The sequence below is a fragment of the Anolis carolinensis genome, chromosome 2, assembly GCF_035594765.1.
Source record: "Anolis carolinensis isolate JA03-04 chromosome 2, rAnoCar3.1.pri, whole genome shotgun sequence".
NCBI lineage: Eukaryota > Metazoa > Chordata > Lepidosauria > Squamata > Dactyloidae > Anolis > Anolis carolinensis.
The window spans coordinates 299,777,942-299,803,719 of NC_085842.1; the positions used below are offsets into that span (position 1 = coordinate 299,777,942).

The 25,778-nt window shown below is 37.1% G+C and overlaps 1 protein-coding gene across 2 annotated transcripts in view; it reads left to right on the plus strand.

The window, feature by feature from the left end:
- The window catches only part of hcn1 (hyperpolarization activated cyclic nucleotide gated potassium channel 1), a 239,717-nt gene that overhangs the window by 197,122 nt on the left and 16,817 nt on the right, over positions 1–25,778 (plus strand). For both annotated transcript variants that reach the window (XR_001729856.2, XM_003216221.4), the window contains exon 6: positions 7,370–7,610. Coding sequence is in view for 1 of the 2 variants with exons in the window: in XM_003216221.4 (XP_003216269.1) it covers positions 7,370–7,610 (241 nt within the window). In the remaining variant the exon portion in view is untranslated. The remainder of the gene's footprint in view (positions 1–7,369; positions 7,611–25,778) is intronic.

Consider the following 25,778-nt stretch of genomic DNA (forward strand, 5'->3'; position numbering starts at 1 on the left):
AAATCTGAAAGTGCAAGGGTAAACTATGTTGCTAGATGAGAGATCTTCAGATTCACAAATTGCCCAAAAGGCAAATAAATGGTTTCAAAAGCTAATCAAGCATTGACTTTCACTAGAAGCCAAAATGACTAAATTGGAGCTAATGTACTTTGGACATAGGGACTATTATTCTTTGAACATATAACAAGATGACATAACCTATTGGGAAAGACAATAATGCTTGATAGTTGAGGGCAATAGGAAAAAAATGAAGACTACATTACAACTGGATTGACTCAGTCAAGTAAATTGTGACCTTGAGTATGTAAGACCTGCAGAGAACTATTATTTACAGTTACTCTTGAAAGTCTCCCATACACATAAGGAAACAAACAGAATCTTTAACTAGACATACCAAGGTTACCTGAATAGAATTCTTGTAGGGGTAGAGAGAGAAATCAATAGTTTCATTTTCTCTCATATTGGAATTTTTTTTTAACTGCAAGCTCTTTCCAGCCTTAATATAAATAAATGTGTGAAATATGATAAATCTTCAAAAACAAATGGAAAATAATTTATCTCCTATCTATACTAGCCAAACACAATAACAATGCATATGGGAGACCTCCATGTGGTGCCTGCCAGCTCATGAGGATATTAGAAATTAGAAACTTCCCAAGGGAAAAAAATGGCAACATTAATTTAGTGTCAACATGGTTGAATTCAAAAAGGATATAAAGTGAGATATTTTCAGAGCTAAAAATTCAAAGCCCTCAACTTAAATAGATGCATCTGTCACTTTCAGTTTGTCTCACATTTAATTCATTTTTTTTAAAAAAAAATCTTGATTTCTTTCTCCCTCGGTTGTAAAGCAGTTTCAGATATTATTAAAAAACAACACATATGCATAACTGAATGTAGAACTGTAGACACGATAATGCTGTAAAACTTGGTTGAAATGCTGTATGTTTTCTATATAGCATCTAATTTTAAGCTCACCCCATGCTAACATTCTTACATCTACTCTTTGAGCAGTATGTTAACAAGCTTTGACATACAACTGCCTTGACTGAATCCAGAATTGGTTTTTTATTTTCCACAAGAGACAATGGCATTTTATCAGCCTGGTGGATATACATCATCTGAGGGACTGTCTTTGAAAGGCTAATGCCTTGGAAATTGCTCTCATAGAATGTTTAAATGTATTTGAGTCAACAGAAGTGATGATTAAGAGACATGGTAATCTGAAATAACTGAAACCACTTTTTGGCTATGACTGTGGCCTGTATTTCTTATGGAAATCATCTTCAGTTCATAATTAAGTTATAAGATGAGGTGAAATACAGTAATCAGAATTGAAATGCTCGTCACTGCTAAATACCATGTCAATCAGTAGGATTATAAATTAGCCAGTCTTAGTCTTACATAATTTGGACATTCTTTTTTCAAGATCCCAGACCACATGAGATGTTTAAAGAAATAGAATATCAGGACTATGGGGCAAAAATGTGGTCAATGTAGCATGACAGTCTGTCTCCAAAACAATGGAACCATGGCTGTGAAAAAGTACTGGGGAAAAAACTATAAATATGTCCCTTAACTTTTTCAAGTGAAAATCAAATCTCACACAAAAAGTTAGCACATTAGCACTAGTAAATTCAATGACCTTTCCAATATCTTTTCTGCTGTTTTGAAGGGAGAGGTATTCCATTTATTTGCACACAACAGTCTAATAAATGTTTCTGCTGGATATAGCATAGACATTTTGGTACAATTACTATTAATTTAAATTTGTTTATATCCCAGTGTTCTCCAAATATTGAACCCAAGATGGCTTACAATGCATGTTAAAACAAAATATATGTAAAACAGAGTAAAACATAAATATTTAAAACCATTAGACAAACAGTTCAAAGCATAATACAGAATAAAAGTACAGTACACCCCATTGAAAATCTTTTTCCTCAAACCAATTAAATGCTGAAGGCTTTTAAAAAAAATCTTTGTCTCCTAGTGAAGAGAAAGCTAGGATAGGGGCTGATCCTCCCTTGGGAACGAATTCAATAGCCTAGGAGCAGCCACCAAGAAAACTTACCTTCCATGCCGCAGAGGAACCTGTGAGGGTTATGGGACCAGAGTAAGCCCTTCTCTCAAAATTGTAAAACTTGGATAGGTTCATATGGGGATATACAATCTTGTTGTGGTGTTTCTGTTCTGTTTCATTGTGGCGCCTAAGTCTCCAATATTCCTCAGGCAATTCAGGAGTAAGCTGCAATTTACACATTGAAGGTTGGCGTGAGTAACATACATGTGCATATGTGAGAATTAACAGTACCTAGAACTTATTGTGGTAGTGAATTTGTGGTTCAAGGAATGGTGGATCAGCAGTTTGTATAATTTTCTGGCTCCATCACCATGTTGAGGCATCTCCTTTCTAGAAATGTATGTGGTTTTCACAAATTTAAGGGAAGTGGGGAAAAACAGCTAATGAGCTTTAGGATCAAAAGTTAGTTGGTAAGTTTGATCAGATGGAGGGGTATGATGCTGCAGCCTAGTTGGCTCAAAACCTTTGCTTTATGCTTCCTCACCCTATTAGTCTCTGATCATTTTGTTCTCCAGGTTGCAACAATTTGTCACAATTTTGGTGAATGGTTTGGGCATGAGATCTGGATCCCAGATGAAGAGGACGGGGACTGAATACTTGTAATCTGGAATAGAGGTCTGTTTGTAGGACCTTGGAAGTGTTGGTAGTCATGTTCAGCTTGACGGGTTATCTGAACTTGTCCAGCTCCCAAATGGCATATCTCCCATTCCCGATAGCTGACTGGCAAGTGGGACAGATTAGCTCATTCTATGGTATTGGGGACTTTAATGGTATTTGATCATATCTAAGGTTTCAAGTAACCACATTCCGGTTAGGAATGCATTCCCCATGGTTCTGGGGCCTTACTGTACATCAAGATGTCTTCTCTTTGAATCAAGTACTCCACAAGTTTGAATAGGTAGATTATGTTATTCTAAAAGATAGTCTTATGGGAAAATTCTTAATAAATTACTCCCTCCCTAAAGAAATAAGGCTGGCCCCCTCCCTCCTCTCCTTCAAAAAACAACTAAAGACCTACTTCTGCTCATTAGCATATGGAGAGGAGGGGGATTAATTAGAGACCACTTCCGGATCTTGATTGAGAACTATGCTGTATCTGGGCTTTGTTAGTCTATGTCAGCCCAATTTACCACCGTAGGCTACATAATCCAACCCACACAACTGTGTTGAACTTCAGTTGGCTTTTGTAAATTACTGTGAATGTTTATTTAGATTATATGCTACCATATAATTCTCGGTCTGACTATATTGGTTTAATTTATCGATGTTATGTTCAATTAATTGATATTAGATTTAATTTGATGTTAGGTTTTTAATGCAGTTTTATATGTGAGGTCTTGTTGGGATTTTATGCCAATATTTATCTGTTTTATGAAGGCATTGAATGTTGTTTGCCGTTGTTTTTTGGAATCCGCCCTGAGTCCCTTTGGGGAGATAAGGCGGAATAGAAATACAGTTTATTATTATTATTATTATTATTATTATTATAAATTGAATATTAACTTTATCAGTTTATATATTGTGAAATTTTATCATAGGGAATTAGCTGAATAGTGATACACAGAAACACTATCAGAATAGTGTAATATCATTCGTTTCTGGTAAAAAGATGTACAATTGAAAATGAGTGATGACTGAGCAAGAGCTTGTGAGAAAAAAAACTTGAGATGTCCATCTAGCTGAGAGTCCCTGGACATTATGTTCTGTGCTTTTCCTGGTGTTGCATCTTCCTAAATGACAAGATGGATTCCTTCTCATTAGTGTCTCACTTAAAAAAAAATGGCTTCCTTTCTGATTGATCTTCCCTGGATATAAAGAAGGTTTGTGGCATGTACTCTAACACTGTTCAGTCCTAGAAAAGAAGATACAAATTGTCCAGAATTTTTTTGGAGGCCTTTCTCTCTCTTTTCTTAAAGTGGAGATGAAGCTGAAATATTCTGCTCTGAGCTACTAGCATTTGACAAGACAGGCGCTGTCGCCTGACAGTGACAGCTAAATGCGAGGAGTCTAGTGTTATACACATTTTTCTTCCACTCTTTATGTTCTTGCTCTTGCTGCAGCATCCATCCTCTCAAAGGTGCTTGCAATTTCATTAAAACTTTGCATCCTATTCTGTGCTACTGTAATCTATGTTTATCATTTCATTATTTATATTTCATTTATAGTTTGACTTTCTCCTTCTTCCCACCTCAAAATAGGTACTAAAAGTTATTATGAACAGCAAAAATCAAATAAAACAATTATGATTTATAAAGTTAGGTTTAAAACAAAATTAAAGCACAGCAACACAGAAACATTTCTTTTTGACTGCCATCCATCTTAGATGCCAATGTACTATTTTTGGAGGTGGGAGGATTGTACAAATCCAGTATCTGTGCATAGTATATTCCCAGACTTCACATGGATTTGTGAAACTGCAGATATTAGTGAGCTCCGTTGAAGTGAAGGATTTCCAGACCTTAAATAATACCAGAGAGTCGTGTTGGAGTACCTACAAAGTGCCCAGAGAAGACATTTTTGTTGGACATATGCTGGTCCTGTAGATATGGTGTCATATTGTATTTGACTGACTGAAGAATGAGAACAGTGAGAAGGATAGCTGCCTTGATAGAAAGTTCCACAATCTAGGAATGGCCACTGAGAAAGTTGATTTTCAGATCCTCACTAGTTGTATCTCAGAATGTGACCAGACTGAAGAAAAGAGCCTTTTCTGAAGATATGTGAGAATAGGGATCTTTACATAGAACTTTGTAGATCATGGCCGGATAAATGTAGGAATTTGTAGATATTACCCAAAAATTCTGGATTGCAGATTGAAAAATTCCAGTTGTTCTTTACTTGCTAGTAAAGGCATAACCTCCAACATTTCACAGAAACTGAAAATTGGGACACATCACCAAGCAGTAGCAGAGTGTGGGAAGGACACACAAGCTAAGACAAGCTACAGCAGTTTGATTTTACTTGATCCTTCAGGGAAGGACAAGATTGTGTCCTTTCCTCTCACCCCTACTGAAAAGTGCCAGCTTGCAAGTTTTCATCTCAGCTTTTAGAAATTGAAGTAAGGTGAGGACAAAGGGAGAAAATGGGAGGAGGAGAGAGAAACTGGGACATTTTGAAAGCAGCCAAAACGGTGGGATAGCCAAGGATTAATCAGGACTTTTCCTACAAAATCAGGACAATTGGAGGGTATGGTAAAGAAACTGATGGTTATTAAAAACCCAGTATAAAGCTCCCTTTATTACATTCTGCTTCACATGTCCTCCAGTTGAGATAAAGGTGGTGTGACTCACTTGCTTCATAATTTCCCTTGCAATATTTCTTCAGGATGAGCAGTCCAGCTCTCCTCAACACTATGTACTGCTGGAATCAGATAACTTACCATCATCATAGTACTTTTCAAAGCACCGTACCTCTGTAGCTTTAGACTGTCAGTGAAATGGCTAAATTGACTAAAGTCCCAGTGCTTCCACTTAACCAGCATGTGGGCTGCAGCCATCATTATAAATTAATCACTCCCCAGGCTAATTCTATCTACAGTGGATAATATTTGTTGGAGTGTGACTACCTATTTCTTGATATGTTGTCTGCTTAGATCAGTTTGCAGTGAAGGGGTGTGTATGTTTGTTCATTTGTAAAAAGATGAGAAGATTATAATTGATAAGGTCTTTGCTCAAAATGCAAACATATGCATGTGCAGACAGATCCATGCTTAATCCATGAGGCACTGATGTTTATAATGGAAGTGTGCACATAGGTATATCTGTGCCAGAGCTGCTTCAGAATATTTTGCCACTTGAGAAGAAGAACAAATTCAATATACACCCAACACAACTGAATTGTATTTGTCTTCCTTCAACACTGTCTGGAGGGTTGTATTCAGCGTTGAATATAAGGGCAGCAAGTTAAGGGGGTGCGGTTGTAGGGCAACCCACAGTGGTTTTTATTGTCTTGTAATGCTTCATTGATATTTTCCATTCCTCAGCACCTGATACCTATAGTAGCTGTCTCACTTTGCCTGATGGTAGGGCTGGTCATGAGTCTTATGTGGCTGACCTTCATTTCATTCGGCTGAACAACAGAAACTTCTGATTTTAATTTTTTTATTTTTTTTGCAGTTGTTTTCACTTCTATATCTTCCCCATTTGTCAAACATTGACATTTTAAATATGTATCTGGATGTATGTCATGATTACATGTAAACCTTTCAGGGGGTTCCTCAGTGAGAAGATCAATAAAGGTAAACAGATGTCTTGAAAAATGGTTTTCTCACTTTTGCCAGCAATAAATAGCCAACATGTTCCTGTACGGTATTACAGATTTTGCTTTTGGCTCATCAAAGGCAACAACCAGGAAACTTGAATTGTGTGCCAAATATATCTCAGAATCCTTTACAGCTTACTATTTTTCCAGGACAAATGCTTGAGAGAAACAAAGAAAACAGATCAGTGCTAGAAAAAGTTCTTAAAAGTTACAAGTCACTGATCTCTTGACTTTCTTTGACTTACGAAGTTGCCTACTCCTTTTCTCCCTTTTAAAAAAGAAAGCAACTGCTCAAGTATAATCCCTGTAATCTTTTTTTGCTATGTTTGGCAGCTTCAAAGTCAAAGTAGAAGTGATAGCTTATGAAAAAAGTGGGATCATTTACCATCATTGTTTGGATTGGGAAATCTTCAAAATATGTGGCAAGAAGAAAAGAACTCTAATGGTTTTTCTGTTGTTAAACAAAATAATTTGGTTTAGATCATTTCCTTAGAAAAAATGTTGCAGGAGATAAAGCTTTGTTTGATACAGAAGAGGCGAGGAAGGGATGAAATCATGCCCTTCCCAGTGGGCTCAGACAAAAGCAAACTGCTTCAGCCGCTCCTGGATTGCATGTCCTTCCTCATTAATAACTGTTGCCATCTTGATCATACTCTTGTTTTGCTTGGCCACATGTACCTCCTAATCTTAAAACAACCCAGGAAGCAAAACCACAGTAAAATTAGCTTCAGATCCCCTAGGAAAGATTCAGAGGATCATTTTAAGTCAAAAGAGTGTTTTCATTAATTTTATCAGTTATTATTTGTTGGAGTAGTATTAGTATTCCTGCACGAGGAAGCATTGCACTAAAATGAAGGTTTTATTGGGAGGGTGACTCAAATGGGATTATGGGAGGTATACATTTATTTTATTAGTAACTAAGCTAGGATTTTTCCCCTTCATATTCCATTATTCTACTTTTTTGACGTTTTATATTTAGGTTTTTTTTTTCACCTGAATATGACAATTGTCTTTTTCTCATTATAGGAGATTGTCAACTTTAATTGCCGGAAGCTTGTTGCCACCATGCCCCTTTTTGCAAATGCTGACCCGAATTTTGTAACTGCCATGCTCAGCAAACTGAAATTTGAGGTGTTCCAGCCTGGAGATTATATTATCCGGGAGGGAGCTGTGGGGAAAAAGATGTACTTCATTCAGCATGGTGTTGCCGGTGTTATCACTAAATCCAGTAAGGAGATGAAGCTAACAGATGGCTCCTATTTTGGAGGTGAGTACAAAGGGGAAATTCATCATGTGATATGAGAACGTGAATGTAGATTAGATAAATGTGTATGGAACTGGGAAAGGTTATGAAGATAATGTGGCATATTTGGTGTATGCATTTTCTTTTTCTTTCCAGAGATCTATGGCAATAGCATGCAAGATCTGAAATACTGTTGAATTTTTCTACATCTGTGTCCCCATATAAGCTATCTTGTCTTATACATGCCCCATGGTGTTATAAATCCTAGTGTAAGTCACTGCCCTATGCTAATTCCATATAGCCTGTACTGTGCTTGATATTTGAAGAAACGAATGCCTCAGAGTTGAATGTTTGAATTAATTCCCTTTTAAAAGTGCTGCGTTAGATTCAGGCTTGAAATACATGAAAACAGTCATGCTGGTTTCAGTATGTCAGCTCTAAGCATTTCTTAGGCCCCATCTACACTGACCATTTAATGTGGCCAGATAATAAATTCCCACAAAAGTGCATGAAAGAAAGCCCTTAACACATAGTCATGCTCTGTGGTTTGTGTAATCACCATCCGGGCCTCAAACTGGTTCCAGGACTAAAACACTATTTTAAAGTGAAAACAGCTATTAAAGTATTGTTTGTGGAGTTCGATCTGAGTTGATTCATTAATTTGTTGAAACCACGACTTCATGCTTCAGTCACTGATACAGAAGTATGCACATGTGAACTACCATACATACTCTTGTATAAGTCAACCTTAGGTATAATCAAGGGTCATTCCATGGGAAAGGGGAGGTACCAGCACTACTGAGTCTGCTACCACCATTACCATTTTACCTCCCAGGCATTCAAAAATGCCAAAAGCAGTCATCGGGAATTTGTGAAGTAGGGGTTCCCCTGGGATGGTCTAAGATCTCACCTTTCACCACTCTACTCAGATATGGTCCCTTTTTTATAAGAATTTTGATAAGAGTAAGGTACAGTGCTTACATTGACTCATGGATAAGTCAGCCCAGTTTCTTCAGGTTGATTTTTACTAAAATATCTAGATTTATGCAGAAATCTATAGTAATCTCCAGATTCAGCCTCTATATTTCATTGACACTGATTATATGTTACCAAAGCGCAAGAATGCCTAGCCCAGTAAAGAAATGTAGAAGAACCTACACTAGAACATCTGTGCTTGAATATATGTCATGCCCTTATTTAATAGTGAACACATACAATGCCTCCTAAGGAAGCACAGTAACCAAAGCAATGAATATAACAACTCCTGAAGCAAAGTCTTACAATAAATTCTCTTCTAACTTGATCTTGGCCAAGATAAAGAACAAATAGATGCTTTATACACCTTAAAAAAGACAAAGTGCACAGAGAGCCTATTCGCATAATATCATTTTGTATGAAAATAGAATTTTGATATTCAAGCACTTTCAATTAAAATATCACTCCTATCAAGTTGCTTAGTTATTTTTATGGAAGCATTTTGATAGCTTCTAACCAAAGGATGGGATGTTGTAACTGGTATTCTTCCTTCCCCTTTATTAAAATTTTGATAAGAAATCTGAGAGATTTGTATTTAATTTCTAACTTTTACTTGACTGAATTTCATTGACTAATATAATAATTTGAGCACAGAACCAATTGGCATGAGCTGGAAACATTTAATTGCTAATTTTATTCACTTTTCTCCCCAGTTTCTTCGATTTTTTTGGTTTTAGAGCACTAATTCATCAGTAACTCGATGTCTTTCCATTTAGGCTAGGAATACAATCTTTAAGGTCCTTATAAAGGGCAGATTTAACCCAAGATAGATTCATTCCATTTCACATAGTTGATAGGTGATTTCATTGATATTGGTATAATTAGCAGCTTTAATGTTGGAATAATTAGTGAATAAATTTGTCTATTGCTGAATAAATTTCTTTATGCTTTCTTACAAAATTTGGATGTACAACTTTTTTTAAAAAAACAGATGATAAAAGGTTGAAAACACTACTTTTGTACACTATGATTCCCAGGAGCCCTAACTAGCTTATTTGCAGACTCTGTGTAATCCAAAAAATTTACTGGCTGTGAATTTCTATGAGTTTTAGTCCAAGAAAGCAACTTTTCAAGTTCTGGATAAATGTTAATTTAATATAAAATACACTCAGGTAAATGGCTGATAAATGTATTCAGATTAATACTGATGATAAAGACTTTAGGTTTAGGGGCTAACTTTCTGCTCCTGAGAGCCTCCATGAGCAATACAGACTATCAAAAATGCCACCAAAACCCAGCAAAACTTGTGGGTTCTGTGCATTGTATTCAGGAAATAATTCAGCAAATAGATGTGAAACTTTGCAGAGTAGACAAACTTGATTTGAAGAGGATTCATACCAGTTTTGAACAAAAGAAAGGATAAGAATTGGTTTATTTATAGAAGTTAACATTTGATAAATGACTTTAAGTATTATAGCAATGCAGGGTGGGAGGGTCCTCATAGATTTTACTGAGGTTAGTCTTTGCTGACCTTTCGATGTCCTTTGGGAGATTATTTTTATATGAGGTCAAAAGGACCATCTTGTACATGCTTTGCTCTCATAGCAATATAAAAATGTTTTAAAGTAGAAACCCACTTCTGGCACATCTTTCCAGATTGTAAACTGGAGATGGCTCCAGTTCTTTTAATATCTTGAAGAACAAGATAACAAGCAACACCAGCTGAAATGATCTCTTTTAGAAATAATTAAATATTGTTGTCGAAGGCTTTCATGGCCAGAATCACTGGGTTGCTGTGACTTTTCCGGGCTGTATGGCATGTTCCAGAAGTATTCTCTCCTGATGTTATTCTCTCCTGATGTAGATGTGGGCAAAACATTGTTTTCATTCTGGCAACACTAACTGCAATTTGTACTTGTTTTGCCTTCCAACAACCTATGAGTTAAACAGGAGGTACAGCTTTTTAGAGACATACATTTTAGTCTTGAAAATATTTTAAATGGCTAACAGAACATAGTAAATCAGAATTTGTACTTATTAATTGCATTTCTATACAATCCTCAATGTACATCGCTCAGAACAAATTTGATAGGTTACAAACCCAGGTGCCTAAAAACCAGCACAAGGGAAACCACAACATAGAAAGAAACAAAGTCAGGTGGTAAACCAAGGAAGTACATGGAACCATTTAAGTTACACATATTTCTTCTTAATCACAAGAGTATTGTGTATCTCTGTATTTGTACACACACACACATTTGCTGGTTTTAGCCTACATTTGATGAAAGATACTGTAGTCAATGCAGAATAGACAAGGCTGAGCAGCCAACCCAGAGAGTGCAAAGACCTGTATCAGTAGGTTGTAGAACTGGACTATTTCCTCTATCTAACCCACTCTGTTTCCCTTGAGTTCATTAGAAGTTGAAGTCCTGTGATCTATGTTGGATCTGACATGCAATTCTGCACTTAACCCAGTCAGCTTCTGAGAGCAACAAAACTTGGTTTGGCCTCCAGTCCAGCCAAAATTGGGTAGTTACATATTTATTAGTCGTTAAGTCTAGCTGTTGATTGTAAGGCCTGAGGTATGAATGTGGGCACATCCTGTCACATTTAATAAGTGAAAGACATGTTGTTGCAGCAGTGCTGATTTAGAATTCAGCAGAGCCATCATCTTATCAGCAGGTCAGCAATAATACCAATTTGTACAAATATAGAGAGCTCTCAGAGAAATACTGCAGTTGTCTTGCATCATATCTTACTGTTTGGCATTTGGTATATTTCTTCTGAAACCCAAATGAGGCATGACATATAGTTATGGGTATCACTGGCAATACTTTTGTTTTGGACTAAAGGAGCTTTGGATAACTACTCAGTGCATGAGAGCTGCTTAATGTTTCCTCTTGATTATCTTTTTGCTCAGAATCACTCATGCACGCATATAATAATAATAATAATAATAATAATAATAATAATAATAATAATAATAATAATAATAGCAACTTACATATTACATATTATTACATAAATAATAATAACTTACATAATAATAACCCTATACATCACACAGTCCTAGACACTTGGGAAGTGTTCGACTTGTGATTTTGTGATATGAAATCCAGCATATCTATCTTGTTTGCTGTGTCATAATAAAATAACAACTTTATTTTTATACCCCGCCCCATCTCCCCGGAGGGACTCAGAGCGGCTTACATGGGGGCCTAGCCCGACACATACAGCAATAAAACAATGAAACAAATATTCCAACAATAAAACATCAACATCAATAAAACCATCATAAAAATCAACATACAGCATAAAATGTTAAAAACAGGAGACTAAAACATGGATCTGGGCCAAAGTGCAGAATATTTCAAAATGGGAGAGGTGGTTTCACAGCCGAAGTACAACACTCCTTTTCTCTCATAGCTGAGGAAAGTGATTTTGAGGGAACAAAGAAGTGGAGCAAGGTATACCTCCTTTTCTATTCCTTCACTTAAATATTCAGCTCTATTTTCATGTCATGCAGTCATCATAACTGCTCCATAACTGGCCCCAAACTTCTTAGGGTTTTTAATGTGAAAACCAGCAGCTCAAATTAAATATAAGAAGATGGCAGCAAAGAAGACTTATTATTTCTTTACATGGTCAAAAGGTTGGGTTTATGCCAGCAATGCGTGCACGTCATTCTGCACCAAATAATATTTCCAGGCCCTTTCAGTTGCACCCCATTAAACCAATCCTAACATAATTGGTGTATGTTTTATTACTATCAAGATCATCCATCTAAAAAAATGTTACAATTTGCCCCAATATCTTAGGTTTGTGAAGTCATCACTAGCCGGAATGGTCAATTCCTTATTCCAGGGCACTAAGCCAGGTCCAGAAGAATCAGGTTATTAATCAATATCCAGATTGTAACTGACTTCATGCACTGCTTTGAAATTTTCTACAGCTTCCTTGGCTCCATACTGGAAAACTTAATAGAACTTGCTATCACCAACATCCTAGTAACACTGTTACCCCAAAAGCTAGATTACTTCTCCCAATAGATATTAAAAACAGTGTAGAGAAGATGGAACCATCCAGGGTTCCAAAAACCACATAGACAATCAGATTCACTACCACTTTCTGAAACATTTAGTTTAGAATTTTTTGGAACCACCAATCATTGTCATACACTTTCCTTTCCCAGCTGGCTGTGAAAGATACATTGTCAAAAATTACCGAGAAGCACGGCAACATAAACGTGTTTCTCCATCTGGTTCCTGGCATAGATTGTCCATCAGGGAGTCTGATTTATTCTAAAATTATCTTTATTCTAAAATTAGGTGAAAAACTAGATTGAAAAAAATTCTGTAATTAGTTTCACCAAGAGTTGCTGGAGTTGTCAGTTTCCCAGTCTAGTATCTTCCCTTAGAGTAGTAGGGAAGACTGGTGAATAATTGGTTAGATCAGTAGCTTCCCAGGATAAGTTCTTCTGCCACAACTGGTTTCAGAATAAATGAAGCAATATCTTCTCACAATGAGGCATTAAATACTTCTGACACCCAGACTGTCAGACTTTTTGCTGCTTTGATCAGTCAAGATAGATAGCATTCAAGAACACATTTGATTAAGTACCAAGACTCTAAAGATCCCGTCTATACCTCAAGTTGCACAAAGTGAAACAAGACTAGATGGTGCATGTCTTCAGATAGAATTAATCTGTGCAAAATCCAAATCAGAATGGATATAAGCAATTTTGCGTGAAATGTAAATTGCATTTGGCTCTAGTAGTTCCTTTAACAAAATGACAGTTTTGGTTTGCTGAGAAACTAGAAATAACTTATGAAAACACATTATGAAATGCGAGTAAGAGAAGGAGGAGGAGGAGAATGCATGCAAGCCTGATATGAGAGCCATTCATGCAGAGAGAAGCAAAGCATATTTTCACATAATATATAAACCAAGCCTGAGCCTTTTATGAATACAGAAAAATTTCCACTTTTGAATTTAGAATGCATTTACTAACAAAAATCTACCAAACAAAACAATGGTCCACAGCTTGTAATCATTCATACTTTCCAGTTTCCAAGAAGGGGGACACCAGGGATTGTAGTGACCATCAGACCACTGAATTTATCTCCCATGTCTGAGGAACTAATTTTGTGTAATATTTAATAAATACATTTAATAAAATAAGTGAAATAAAACAATCCTATTAGGCGGATGTTTCACAGTGATTTCCCTTAATGCTTCTGTATATTTGCTCTTTAATTTGAATCAATAGGAAGTTAAGAAATCAGGTATTAGCATTAATGACATTTGCTGTATCTTTTTCAGCAGGGCTGAGAATTATGCAACATTCCAGGCATTCATAGACTGCATTTCACATTAGTCTTAGCTGTGTAAATCCTTCAAAATTTCATTCTAATGATCAAGACTGAGTCCTTATGAGTTAAGCACTGCTGTCAAGAACTGTCATCTGGGATTTATTCTGTGAAAAAACTCACATATTTGCAGCATTTTTCTGCATAAGAGAATTGCTTTCTGCACAGAAATTAATATTTCTGTGCATAAAATGTCATTTTATCCAAATATTGAGGAGCTGCAGTGGCGCAGTGGGTTAAATTCTTGTGCCAGCTGAACTGCTGACCTGAAGGTTGGGTTGCTGACCTAAAGGTTGCTGGTACAAATCCACAAGATGGGATGAACTCTCTTCTGTCAGCTCTAGATTGCGGGAACATGAGAGAAGCCTCCCAACACACATCCGGGTATCCCCTGGGCAACATCTCTGTAGACGGCCAATTCTCTCACTCCAAAAGTGACTTGCAGTATGTTCACAAGTTGCTTCTGACACGAAAAAAATCCCAACTATCCCCCCACATGGATTTATAGCTAAGAATAAGTCTCAAATTCCAGAGATTCCTCTCAATCCAAGATTTGGGGCTGCTTTACACTAGGGAACCCACTTTTCTATCTAGGATGCAAACGTTTATGAATATTCCTTCAATTCCTAGTAAGGAATGCTGGGAGCTACAGTCAAATAACATTGGGGGAGGGTGTTGTATGATTTCTACTTTACTTGTCAGCAGCAGCATCATGGAGGATTTCTGATAAAATGCAGCACTTTTAATACACCTTTTGCATTATATCTTCAAACACGGATGGATTTTTGAAAAAGTTTCTGCGTGAATTTAAAACAACATAGCACATCAGTTTGTATCCCTTTACTTACTGCTAATTCAGTGAGCAAGCTGTTTAATTCCACATTTCTTTGCATTTTATAGTATGCCTCCTCTCAACTACTCTACATACAGCTGACAATACTACTTTTTGAGAAAAGCTTGTTATCTGTGTCTTTGTGTTGTGGGTGGGTAGCTGAATGGATACTTTGGCTCATTAAATTTTAATTTGTGCTTAATAGTTTTGTAGTTTATTTAGCTCCCACTGCTTGTTCATTTTCCAAAGAGTTATAATGGATTGGGTATGCTTAAACCAGTGAGTGGGCTATATGTATTTTTAAAGGGCCAAATACTTATATCCCAAAAGTGTGAAATTTGTGACTATCCAGATGTTATCGTACTACAACTGCTAGAATAGTCAGTGGTTAGAGGAAATAGGATTTGTCCATTGGTCACTTTCAGAAGGCAACCACTTATCAGCTCCAGCTAAAATTACTAGTATACCCAGATGACTCCATGGTGAAAAGAGGGCTTTTCAAGGCCCAAGCAAGCTCAGAGAATCCCAAAATATGGCACACAACCCCCAACAGTCCAGATTTGTTCTTGACAGTCCAAGTTACTCTTCTGTCATTCCATGTTTTCAGCTTCTTTTAGAAAATATTTGCTTTCCTCATATTGTTCTCAGTTTCCTACAGTACTTACAAACTGAATCCAAACTTATTTTGCATTCAGTTTATGCAGCAGGGTGGAGAGGAGGTAGACAGAATCTTGCTTTTCTAATTGTCCTGAAGTGAGTGCAAACTACTGCAGCCTCTTTTAGTGTGTGTGTGTGCTTCCTCATTAATAACGTTTGTCATTTTGAACTGATTGTGATGTTGCTTGGCCATGTGTCCCGTTTTTCATCTGTAAAATCTTGGAGGATATGATGGCCACATTTCCTTCATTTCCTGCTAGAGGGCAGTTGAAGTCAAAAACGACTTTTTCAAAATTTTGTGGGCTGGGGACAGAATCCGGGTGCCAAAAAGCATAGAAAGAAAGTTAACAGAAGGAAAAAGCTATGTGTTCTGGGCTGGATAATTGCAAGAAATGATGCGTCTACATTGTAGAATCCATCCACCATTTTAGCTTCCATGGCTTAATTATATGGAATCCTGGGATGAGTAATTTGGTGAGACAGGACTCTTTGGCAGAGAAGGCTGAAGACTTGTCAGATTTCCCATGATTTCACAGAATTGAGCCATGGCAGTTAAACCAGTGTCATTCTGTAGATTCACCCAGAGAGGGAGAGATTGTGATTGTGATTGTGATTGTGTGTGTGTGTGAGAGAGAGAGAGAGAGAGAAAACAAAAAGAGAAAGAAGACTGGATGATAGGGGACTAAGGGGGTTGGTTCTAAAGAGAAACTAGTACTTCTGGTAATTACATATTTCTCTATCACAACATATTTCTAGAAATGGAAGCATTGCCCTGCACTATTATTAAATCAGTCATGTTTGGGGTTAATGTTTGGGTTTCACAATGCAGCTTTAAATGGGTGGCACTTACATTATTTTCTTTTAGATATGTGAAGTTCAGTATCCAAGCATGATGTATGATTTCAGGCAGCATTGTTTTCGTTGCTGTTGTTGTGATGACTAATAAGATAATGAAGTCTTATGCAGTAGCCTGTGTCATACCGACGTGATGAAGTATATTGTTTACCTAAATATCTACCTGGATTGACCAGAGTATTGTACATTTTTGTGAGAAGTTATATTTTTATAGTCTTGCTTCATCTTAGCAATGTCAAGCACTTTCCTTTTTCTGGTGCAGAAATTCAGATTATAGACAGCAATGAATTATATCCTTCTATTTATCTCAGGAAAGCTCACTTCAGCTTTAGTTTCTCAGCAGGGAGCCTGTGTTTCATCATGTACTGGGAATATTATGTTGCTTTCTCAATGGGCAAGCCGTTTATCTACCATATGGCCAGTTTCACAAGGCAAGGGTAATAAAAGATCTCAATCAGGTCTTCATTTTTTATAGCCAAGCCTTGTCTTCACTGTTAGATTCATGACATAACAAAGCAGAAACAAACCTCTATGGTAAGTTATAATAAATTTCATTATCAGTACTTGGAAAGCATTTTGATCATTTTTTCTGACCATTTTATTATTGTAGAGCCCCTGGTGCCACAGTGGGTTAAAACCTTGTGCCGGCAAAACTGCTGACTGGCCAACACCAGAAGCAACTTGCAGTTTCTCAAGTCGCTCCTGATACACACAATAAACCATGTTATTATGAAATACTGATTTCTTCAGAACCCCAAGCAGACACATTCTCCAATTCCGTATCCTTCCCCTTCCATAAAATAAACACTGAAAGATTCAAGCATCAATGTTATTGAACAACAATAGCATGTCAGACTCTCACAGTTTATAAAGTAATAGTTCTTATATTAGTTCATAAATCTCAAGGAAGGTTTGAACCCATCAAAGAGCACATAAAATTGTATTTGTTAGATCAACAGTGACCAACATGGGAAAGCATAAGCTCTTTGAGCCTTCTAGAACTTATGGCAGATTTGAGGGCACAGGCATATCTTACATATCCTTATATGGCATTTATCATTGTTAGATATGGTGTGACTTTTCTGAAAGTGTCAAATTACAAAGTAATCTGATCTGGGAAAATAACTGATATATAAAAAATAGCTGTGAAAAGTTTTCAACTTTCTGGCTGTCAAAAAGCAACTTTAGATGACTCTGTTTTGAATAGTCCTAATGTGCCCTGTTACTTTATTTTATTTATTTATTACAATATTTATATCCCGCCCTTCTCACCCAACAGGGGACTCAGGGCGGCTTACAATAAAACGCATATATAAAAATTATACAATGCAATATAAATCAGTTAAAAATTATTATTAACTTACATCAGTATTCATAAAACACATTATAAAATACAGGTAGGCGTGTTCAGTTCAAAAAACTGGGTCTGTCGATTGAGTTCAGCGTACATGATAATAATTAACGCTGCCAATTATTATTCAAAAGCCTGGCCCCATAACCAAGTTTTAACCTTCCTACGGAAGGATAGGAGGTATCATTTGGAAAAATGATACCAGATAGAAATAAACCAAACCCTCCACTTTCATGGAGGTTAGGATTGTAGGACCCTTGTGAAAGTGGCAAAAACATGAATAAAAATGCTCTTTTTTAACACGAAATAACATTTCTCTAGGAATCTCTAGGTTTTCCAGTATGATTCTATGGTCAGCTTCTGATGGAATAAAGTCCTATGGAGGACCTGACTTCCCAGAGAATTGTTCTCTCTAGAAATCTCTAAATCCTCCAGTATGAGTTTGTGGTCAACTTCTGCCAGAAGTTGACAACAGAATTTCTCTAGCAGACCTGGAGACTCCATGAGAAAACATTAATAAATCTGCAAAAGTTAAACTATGAAGGGTTGACTTGGGTCTTGGATGCAGAACTCTTAGAAGATAATTTCCACTGCATGTTGGCTTTGTCGATCATAAGTTTTTTCTTTATAATGGAATATTGATACAGCATTGAAATATTGGAATTTACACTAAGAGGTCCGATTTTATAAGGAAATTACTTGGGAATTAGTGGGCTAATCGTGCTTTGTCAACTACACATTGCCAGGTCTTCAAGAGTGAGCTATTCTTCTATTTTAGTCTTAAAAGAACAGCAGCATTTGTAGGACAGGAGGGAGAAAGGGGCTCAGATGTTTCTCAAACCTGATCCAGGGAAACCATTTCAGCTTTCTTCCCCACCATTTCTTGTAGCCCGTTCAATTAAAAACATTTTAACTAGAGGAGTATCTCTGTTAAAGCAGTTTCCTCTGGGACAAAAATGTGGGATTATTTAACAAGATAGACATCTAGGATCCAGACAAATGCATGGCATTGACAGTGTTCTATCCTGCAGAGGCTTTAACTTGTGTCATACACCTTAATGCACTTTTAGTTCTTTCATTGTATTTGTGACAACACAGGAATCTCGATTACATAACAATGATCTCTGTTGTTCTAGTTATTATAATCTGTGGATGTATTTTGTGGTAACAGAAGACCTGTAAGCAACATAAACATAGCTTTTTATGCAGGCCCTGACCCACCTGTTCGCTATTTTTACTACAGCCCTCCAAGTCCAGGGATTCTGAGAAATGTGTCCCACATTGCACATTAAGTTTTCAGTAGCACCTCAATTCTGGACATGTTGAAGATGACTGACTTAAAGCCAAATATTTGCATGGAGATTTATGTGTACAAGATGTAACATCTTAGCAGTGCAGAAAGAAGATAATACTGTTGTTTGTACACTACCGTGTTGTGTTGTTGTTTGCCTTAGGGTGTTTCTCACCCTGAGATGAACCTGTCAAGGTGAAGTTTTATGGCAAGATTTTTTCAAAGGTAGTTGTCTCAGAGCCTCCTTTGAGACTGAGAGAGTGCCATTTGCCCAAGGTCAACCAGTGGGTTTCCATAACCAAGTGGGGTTTTGAATCTCCAGTCATTGTTCAACACTCAAACCACTGCACCATTCTGGCTCTCACTCAGTCTCTTCACTTTAGAAAATGTTCCTATTTCTTAGAATAGCACAGGAATAGGGTATCCTTACATATCTCCAAAGGAAGAACAAAAAACATCACAATATTTTTTTGTATTTTCAGATGAAAGTTTTCAGATGAATATCTGCATTTGCAAAGCAAGTTTATGAGCAGATTGTGCAAATGATTTCTGCTACCTTGTTGCATGGAAGTTTTAAAATGGAAACATTTGAGAGGCTGTGTCTTTTTGATTTATAGTCATACAGTGTCCTTGCTCTGTGAAAAGATGTGTTGGGCTTAAAAAGAAGGAAAGAGACCAATTTTGTGCAAAGCCTTTTTGCACAGATTTAAGAGAAGTTGATGTAGGGGGGAGGGCTCATTTTGCTGTCAGACAGAAAGCAAAAATCTTGCTAAAGCTGCAGATTTTTTAACAGAATGTCTAGCTGTGTCAAAAAGTGTGAAATTTAGTGAATATTCCTTATATTCCTACACAAGACTCTGCCTCCTCCTTCAGCATTATTTAAAATAAGCTCATGCAGATAGGAAACTGCCCTTCTCTCTTGGTAGGGAACTTGAGAACCTGTGCTCAGAGTTGCTCCAGGAGCAGGACCGCCTGCGGAGTGGTGGCCCACATTGCCCTCTGCTGCCCTGCAGAAAAGGAAGGAAGGACTGATAAATGGAGGGAAATATTTTAAATAGCTGGAGTTGCACAGCAGGAGATAAGTCTCATAATGCTGTGAGCAATGTAAGTTCCTTCTTTTAAGTTAGACGGAATGACCCTTTCCTAACACCTTATGTGCCAGTTGTCATAACAAGCCATAAAACATTACTTGTGTGGAGGAAAGAAAGATTTGTCCATTTATTCTGTTACAAAAAGAACTGGTGTTCTACCACCTTATTCATTAGTTCATGGCTTATAACTTTCTACTCCTTGGCTGTGTAACAACCATGGGTTTACTGGTACTATTTCTATAGCATAGTATTTACTGTAATATGGAGCTATTAATAGTTTGACAGTGTTGTGCTGAGATTTGCAGCAGAACTTCCAAATCAGTGCTTCCCAAACTGGTCTCAATGGGGTTTTGACTTCAACTTCCCAAAGCCCCAAACAGCTTGGCCAATAGTCAGGAATTCTAGAAGTCCAAAACATCTGGAGGATCAGTTTAAGAACTAGTGTTCACAAGCACTCATACCCAGAAACGTCAATGATAGCTTTACCCGAGGGTAGCCATAAGTTGGAATGTGTCAGAGACTGTTCAAATTACAGTCCAGTGCTGACCGAGCAATACCATTAGAATGACCTTTTACTTGTGGGATGTGATACCTACTGCATGATCCCCCCCCCCCACACACACACACACAACCACACATGCACAAAAGAGTGGGAAGTTGGTGTGCACTTCTAGCTGTGGTGGGAAAAAGGAAAAATTGATGCATGGACAACTTCATATATTATCACCTTATGAGAGCTTTAGTCCCAGTAGACCTTGCTTATAGTTTTTTGAAGTGTCTGAGTGTTCAAATCTAATAAAATTCTACCCTTATTAGGATATGGTATGCATTTTCTGAGACCATTATGTTAGAGGGAGGAACTGGCACAAATTACTTGAGCTCAGCAGCCAAGGAGTAGGGAGCAGGGCCCAGAACCAAACAGTATTGCAGAAGCTTTTGTCTTTTTCAGTAGAAATTGAGTCTTCCTTACCTGGAAATATGAAATACTTCACAAACTGAAATCTTTTGCTTCCAGCTGTCCACTTCCACCTTTGAGGGAAAGTGATTACTCACACATACAACACCCTTTGACTTTTTCTTCAAGGAGCTCTGATGGGGGAAAGAAAAGAGGGATAAGGGCAAGAGATTTTACTTACACAAGGCCCACATAAAAAGCAGATGACCCACATGCTTCTATGCTCAACTTCTACCCAGTCAGTGGCAGAATGCAATGGGACAGTCACCCTGGGAATGAGTCCATTGGCCATCACCTGTATCTAGCCCAGAGAGAATGAGAAAGAGTCAAGGTGGGTGCGGGAGACTTTTCTCCTCCCATCCAGTTACTTTGCTAATAGGACACAAAATGTGCTTTGAGGAGTAAAACCAAGCAGATGCTGGATGAGTGACTAGCCCTCCCTCTCCTGTCCCTCATTCACTATGTATATGTAAATGCAGATATTCCAAAATAAAAAGAAATCCTGAAATCTGAAATACCCTGTTTCCTCTAAAATAAGACATCCCCAGAAAATAAGATCTAGTAGAGGTTTTGCTGAATTGCTAAATATAAGGCCTCCCCTGAAAGTAAGACCTAGCAAAGTTTTTTTTTTTTTGGAAGCATGCCTGCCAAACAGAACACCAAAGCATGCAGGATCGGTAAATGTACATACTATAGATTGTTGTTATAGATGGAAATAATGGCAGTAACAAGAAATCCTTGATAAGATTCAGTTTGTTTGGTTATGTTGGTTTGTGATGGCAACAACTGTACAGTATATAATAAATGTTCATTTTTTTATTCAACAATTAATGTGAATTCTTCCTCATGGAAAACTAAGACATCCCCTGATAATAAGACTTAGCACATCTTTGGGAACAAAAATTAATATAAGACACTGTCTTATTTTTGGGGAAACACGGTACTTCTAATCCCAAGTATTCTAAATAAGAATACTTGGGACTAGCCTCCTTACTTTTTGATATTTTTATGTATCATTTGCAAAATTGAAGAATTTGAAATTGCTTTAAAAGATTTTCAGATAGAGTGCCAGGGGCTCAAAATGACTGCCAAGTGGCCCAGAAAATAAAACTGAACTCCTCATGAGTCACTCCTACGAAGCTGACTGTGAGAAAAAAGAAGGAAAGTTTCCTTGCCTGTACCTGAGCCAGACTCAAGACCACTTCAGGTGGCAGACATGCTCCTCCCCCCCCCCCCAATACTCCACCAACAAGTTGCCTTGAGAGAGAGAAGATGAGTAGAACCCTTTCTTCAGCTCTGTACATTTCAGAAATCTCATAGGGCACTTAATTTAAGAAATACTCAGAGGGTTTCTGCATCATTTGTTTTATCTGCAAGAAATACCCTGTTTCCCCTAAAATAAGACAGTGTCTTATATTAATTTTCACTCCCAAAGATGTGCTAGGCCTTATTTTTTTCATGAAGAAGAATTCACATTTATTGTTGAACAAAAAAATGAACCTTTATTATATACTGTACAAAGTTGTCATCACAAACCAGCATAACCAGACAAACTGTGAATCCTATCAAGAATTTCTTGTTACTACCATTATTTCCATTTACAAAAATATGATACATTTACTGATCTTGATATTTATGAACACAAAGCAAGATTTATTCAATGACAGTGAATAATCCTTGCTACACAACATAGGGCAAACTGACTGAGGCAATACCAGCAGAACGTGCATTCATTTTAGCCTGCCCAGTTGTCTGTATATGGGTGAATAATGGAGATTTTAAGCTGCTTTACTAAGGCAGCACTGGATGACCAATTTTAATGTCTTTTGAGAGCTTTCTGGTCTATATTGCATTCATGGTGATGTCAGTCCAATCAACTGTCAAAATTCTGATTTATCGTTGATTAGGTGTAATTACTAAAACCTTTTAAAATTATGGTTACAACCCTGAGCTTAATTATACCGTGTTTTAATCACAGTGACCACAATGTGTACGCCTTTCCATCCTCCCTTACGCCGCATGCACCTTCCTCAACGGCGGAGGCTCCCTCCTTCTAGGTCTTACTTTCAGGAGATGTCTTATATTTGGCAATTTACCAAAACCTTGACTAGCTCTTATTTTCAGGGGATGTCTTATTTTCAGGGAAACACGGTATGTTCCCATCTGTTTTTAGGAGAAACATAAATCCAGAAATGTTTGTCTTCCTAAACTGCCAGTTGTGTTGCACAAAATTTGGTTTGCAGAAATAAATGAGGATTGCCTTTTTGTCTTCAGATTGCCTTCTTTCAATAGAAGAATGATTAGCCTTCATCCTTTAAATGTTCTTGTGAGCAATTGTTTGGGGAAAAAAACAATTTAAGTAATTAAAAGAAAGCCATAGACACAAATGATATTGGCGCATAAATATAATTAGAACTACCAGTAAGCTGGGGATTGGCTTAGTTAGTTGATTAGTTTTCTTTTCATGGTTTTCCATTCTGCTGTTAAATATTGTGTGTTCAGTGAGAGAGGAGCAGTCAAGCAAATCAAGCTAACTGAAGTTGCAAAATTATTTTGTGGGGGCTTTGTTTTATGTCCTGGATAGCAAAAGCATTGCATATAAAACTGTTTGCTTCCTTGTTTCGGGAAACTGGACTCCTGAGATAGATCACAGAACACAACTCATAGGAATGTTTGAGCATCTGGGTTGTGCAACCTCAGAATTTTGTAGAACTTAACTCAATTGAATTCTCTTTTCTCATCAGTTGAACTAATACTTAAACTAAATGTATAAAGAGATGCCTTTATTAATATACTTCCAAATCTTGGTTATGCAAGTTTATTGGATGAACGTGCACAATTCTTCAGATCTTTTCCTCCCTCCACCCTAGTATTTGTTTGATATAAGGTTGAGTTTTTGCTATCTATCTATCTATCTGTCTATCAGTTAGCAATATCAATTTCCTTTCTTCTAACATTGAGAACTTTAGGATCATATTGAGACTAAACTTGGGCTTTCTTACATTGGAGGTCCTTTATAGTATCAAAAGTGAAAATACAGCTAAGCTGACTGTTTAGGTCCACAGCTGTAATTTCATTGACAGCTACATAGCTAATGTTTTTGTAACTGAATGAAGAAAAAAGAAAAATGGAAGAATTATATTAATATAGTTACATAATATAAGTAAGCATTGGTATGGGAACCTAAGATAACCTAGTGCTGGCATGGATGTTCTATTCATTCTTAAACTCTAATTTTAACTCTCAAACAAGTCAGATGTACTTCTGTAGAATGTTGAAATATTTAAGATATCTGTTTTTAAAAAATCCAACCCCATCCTACCGTCTCTCCAACAGAACTAATCTGTGAATGGATGTCATATGCAGAATACAGGGTTGAAATGTGGGCAAGGATATAGGTTGAGAATCCCTTATCCAGAAATTTCAAAATCTGAAATTGACCACATGGATAGCTGAGATAGTAACACCTTTGTTTTCTGATTGCTCAATGTACAAAAAATTTCATGCTCAAAATTATTACAGATATTGTACAAATTACTTTCAGAATATGTATACAAACAGTCACCAAATTACAAGCAAGATAGGTTCTGTAGGTGAGTTCTTAAGTTGATTGTGTATCTAAGTCAGAACAGGTATATTTTATCCAGCCAATAGATAGATAGATAGCATAGGAAAGGGTTAACACTCCTGTGGAGTTTGTTTTGCTGTCTGTGCCCCTGTTTAGAAGATTTCATCTCACTTTCTTCCCCTGAGATAATTGGATTTTGGAAAAAAATGGTTTGTTTTGGAAACAAGGATTGGTGAGAAAGCTTCAGTGGAGACACCTTTCCCCATGATAACTTTCAGGATTGAATTTCCTTTCCTGGGTTAGATTTCTCTCACTTCCCATTATCTCACCCCTGTTCTTAACATTGAGACATTTGTAAGTCAGATGTTTGTAACTCGGGGACCACCTATATAAGATAGATTTGAAACATAAATAAATTTAATGTTTAGATTTGGGTCCCATCCTCAAGATATCTCATTATGTATATATATGCAAATACAAATATTAAAAATAAAATAAAATCTGAAATCCAAAATATTTCTGATCCCAAGCATTTTGGATAAGCAATATTCAACCTGTATTTATGTTACTCTAGAGCAAAGGTCCTCAAACATTTTAAACAGAGGGTCACCTCAGACTATTGAGGGGGGGCAGACTATGGTTTGAAAAAAACATGGATTCCTATGACATTGCACAGTTTTAACCAACATAAATTCACCAGTATTTCAGTTAGAAGTGTGGTCCTGCTTCTGGTTGATGAGACAGTCAAATTAATTAGAATTGTTATTGTTTTGTGCCTTCAAGTCGTTTCAGACTTAGGGTGACTCTAAGTCTAAGGTTTATTTATTTATTTATTTATTTATTTACAGTATTTATATTCCGCCCTTCTCACCCCGAAGGGGACTCAGGGCGGATCACATTGCACACATATAAGGCAAACATTCAATGCCCATATATACATAGAACCGAGACAGAGACAGACGCAGAGGCAATTCTCCTGAGGGGATGTTCGATTCTGGCCACAGGGGGGAGCAGCTGCTTTGTCATCCACTGTGACGGCACTTCCTCATTTCAGCGTCGTGAATTAGTTAAATTTGCCTTCCCACTTTATAAGTGGTACCTTATTTCCTATTTGATAGATGCAACTATCAGGTCAGCAATGAGCAGGGGCTATTTTTTTTAATTGACGGGTGCTCACCCCGCCACAGGCTGGTCTCGAACTCATGACCTCATGGTCAGAGTGATTTATTGCAGCAGGCTGCTCACCAG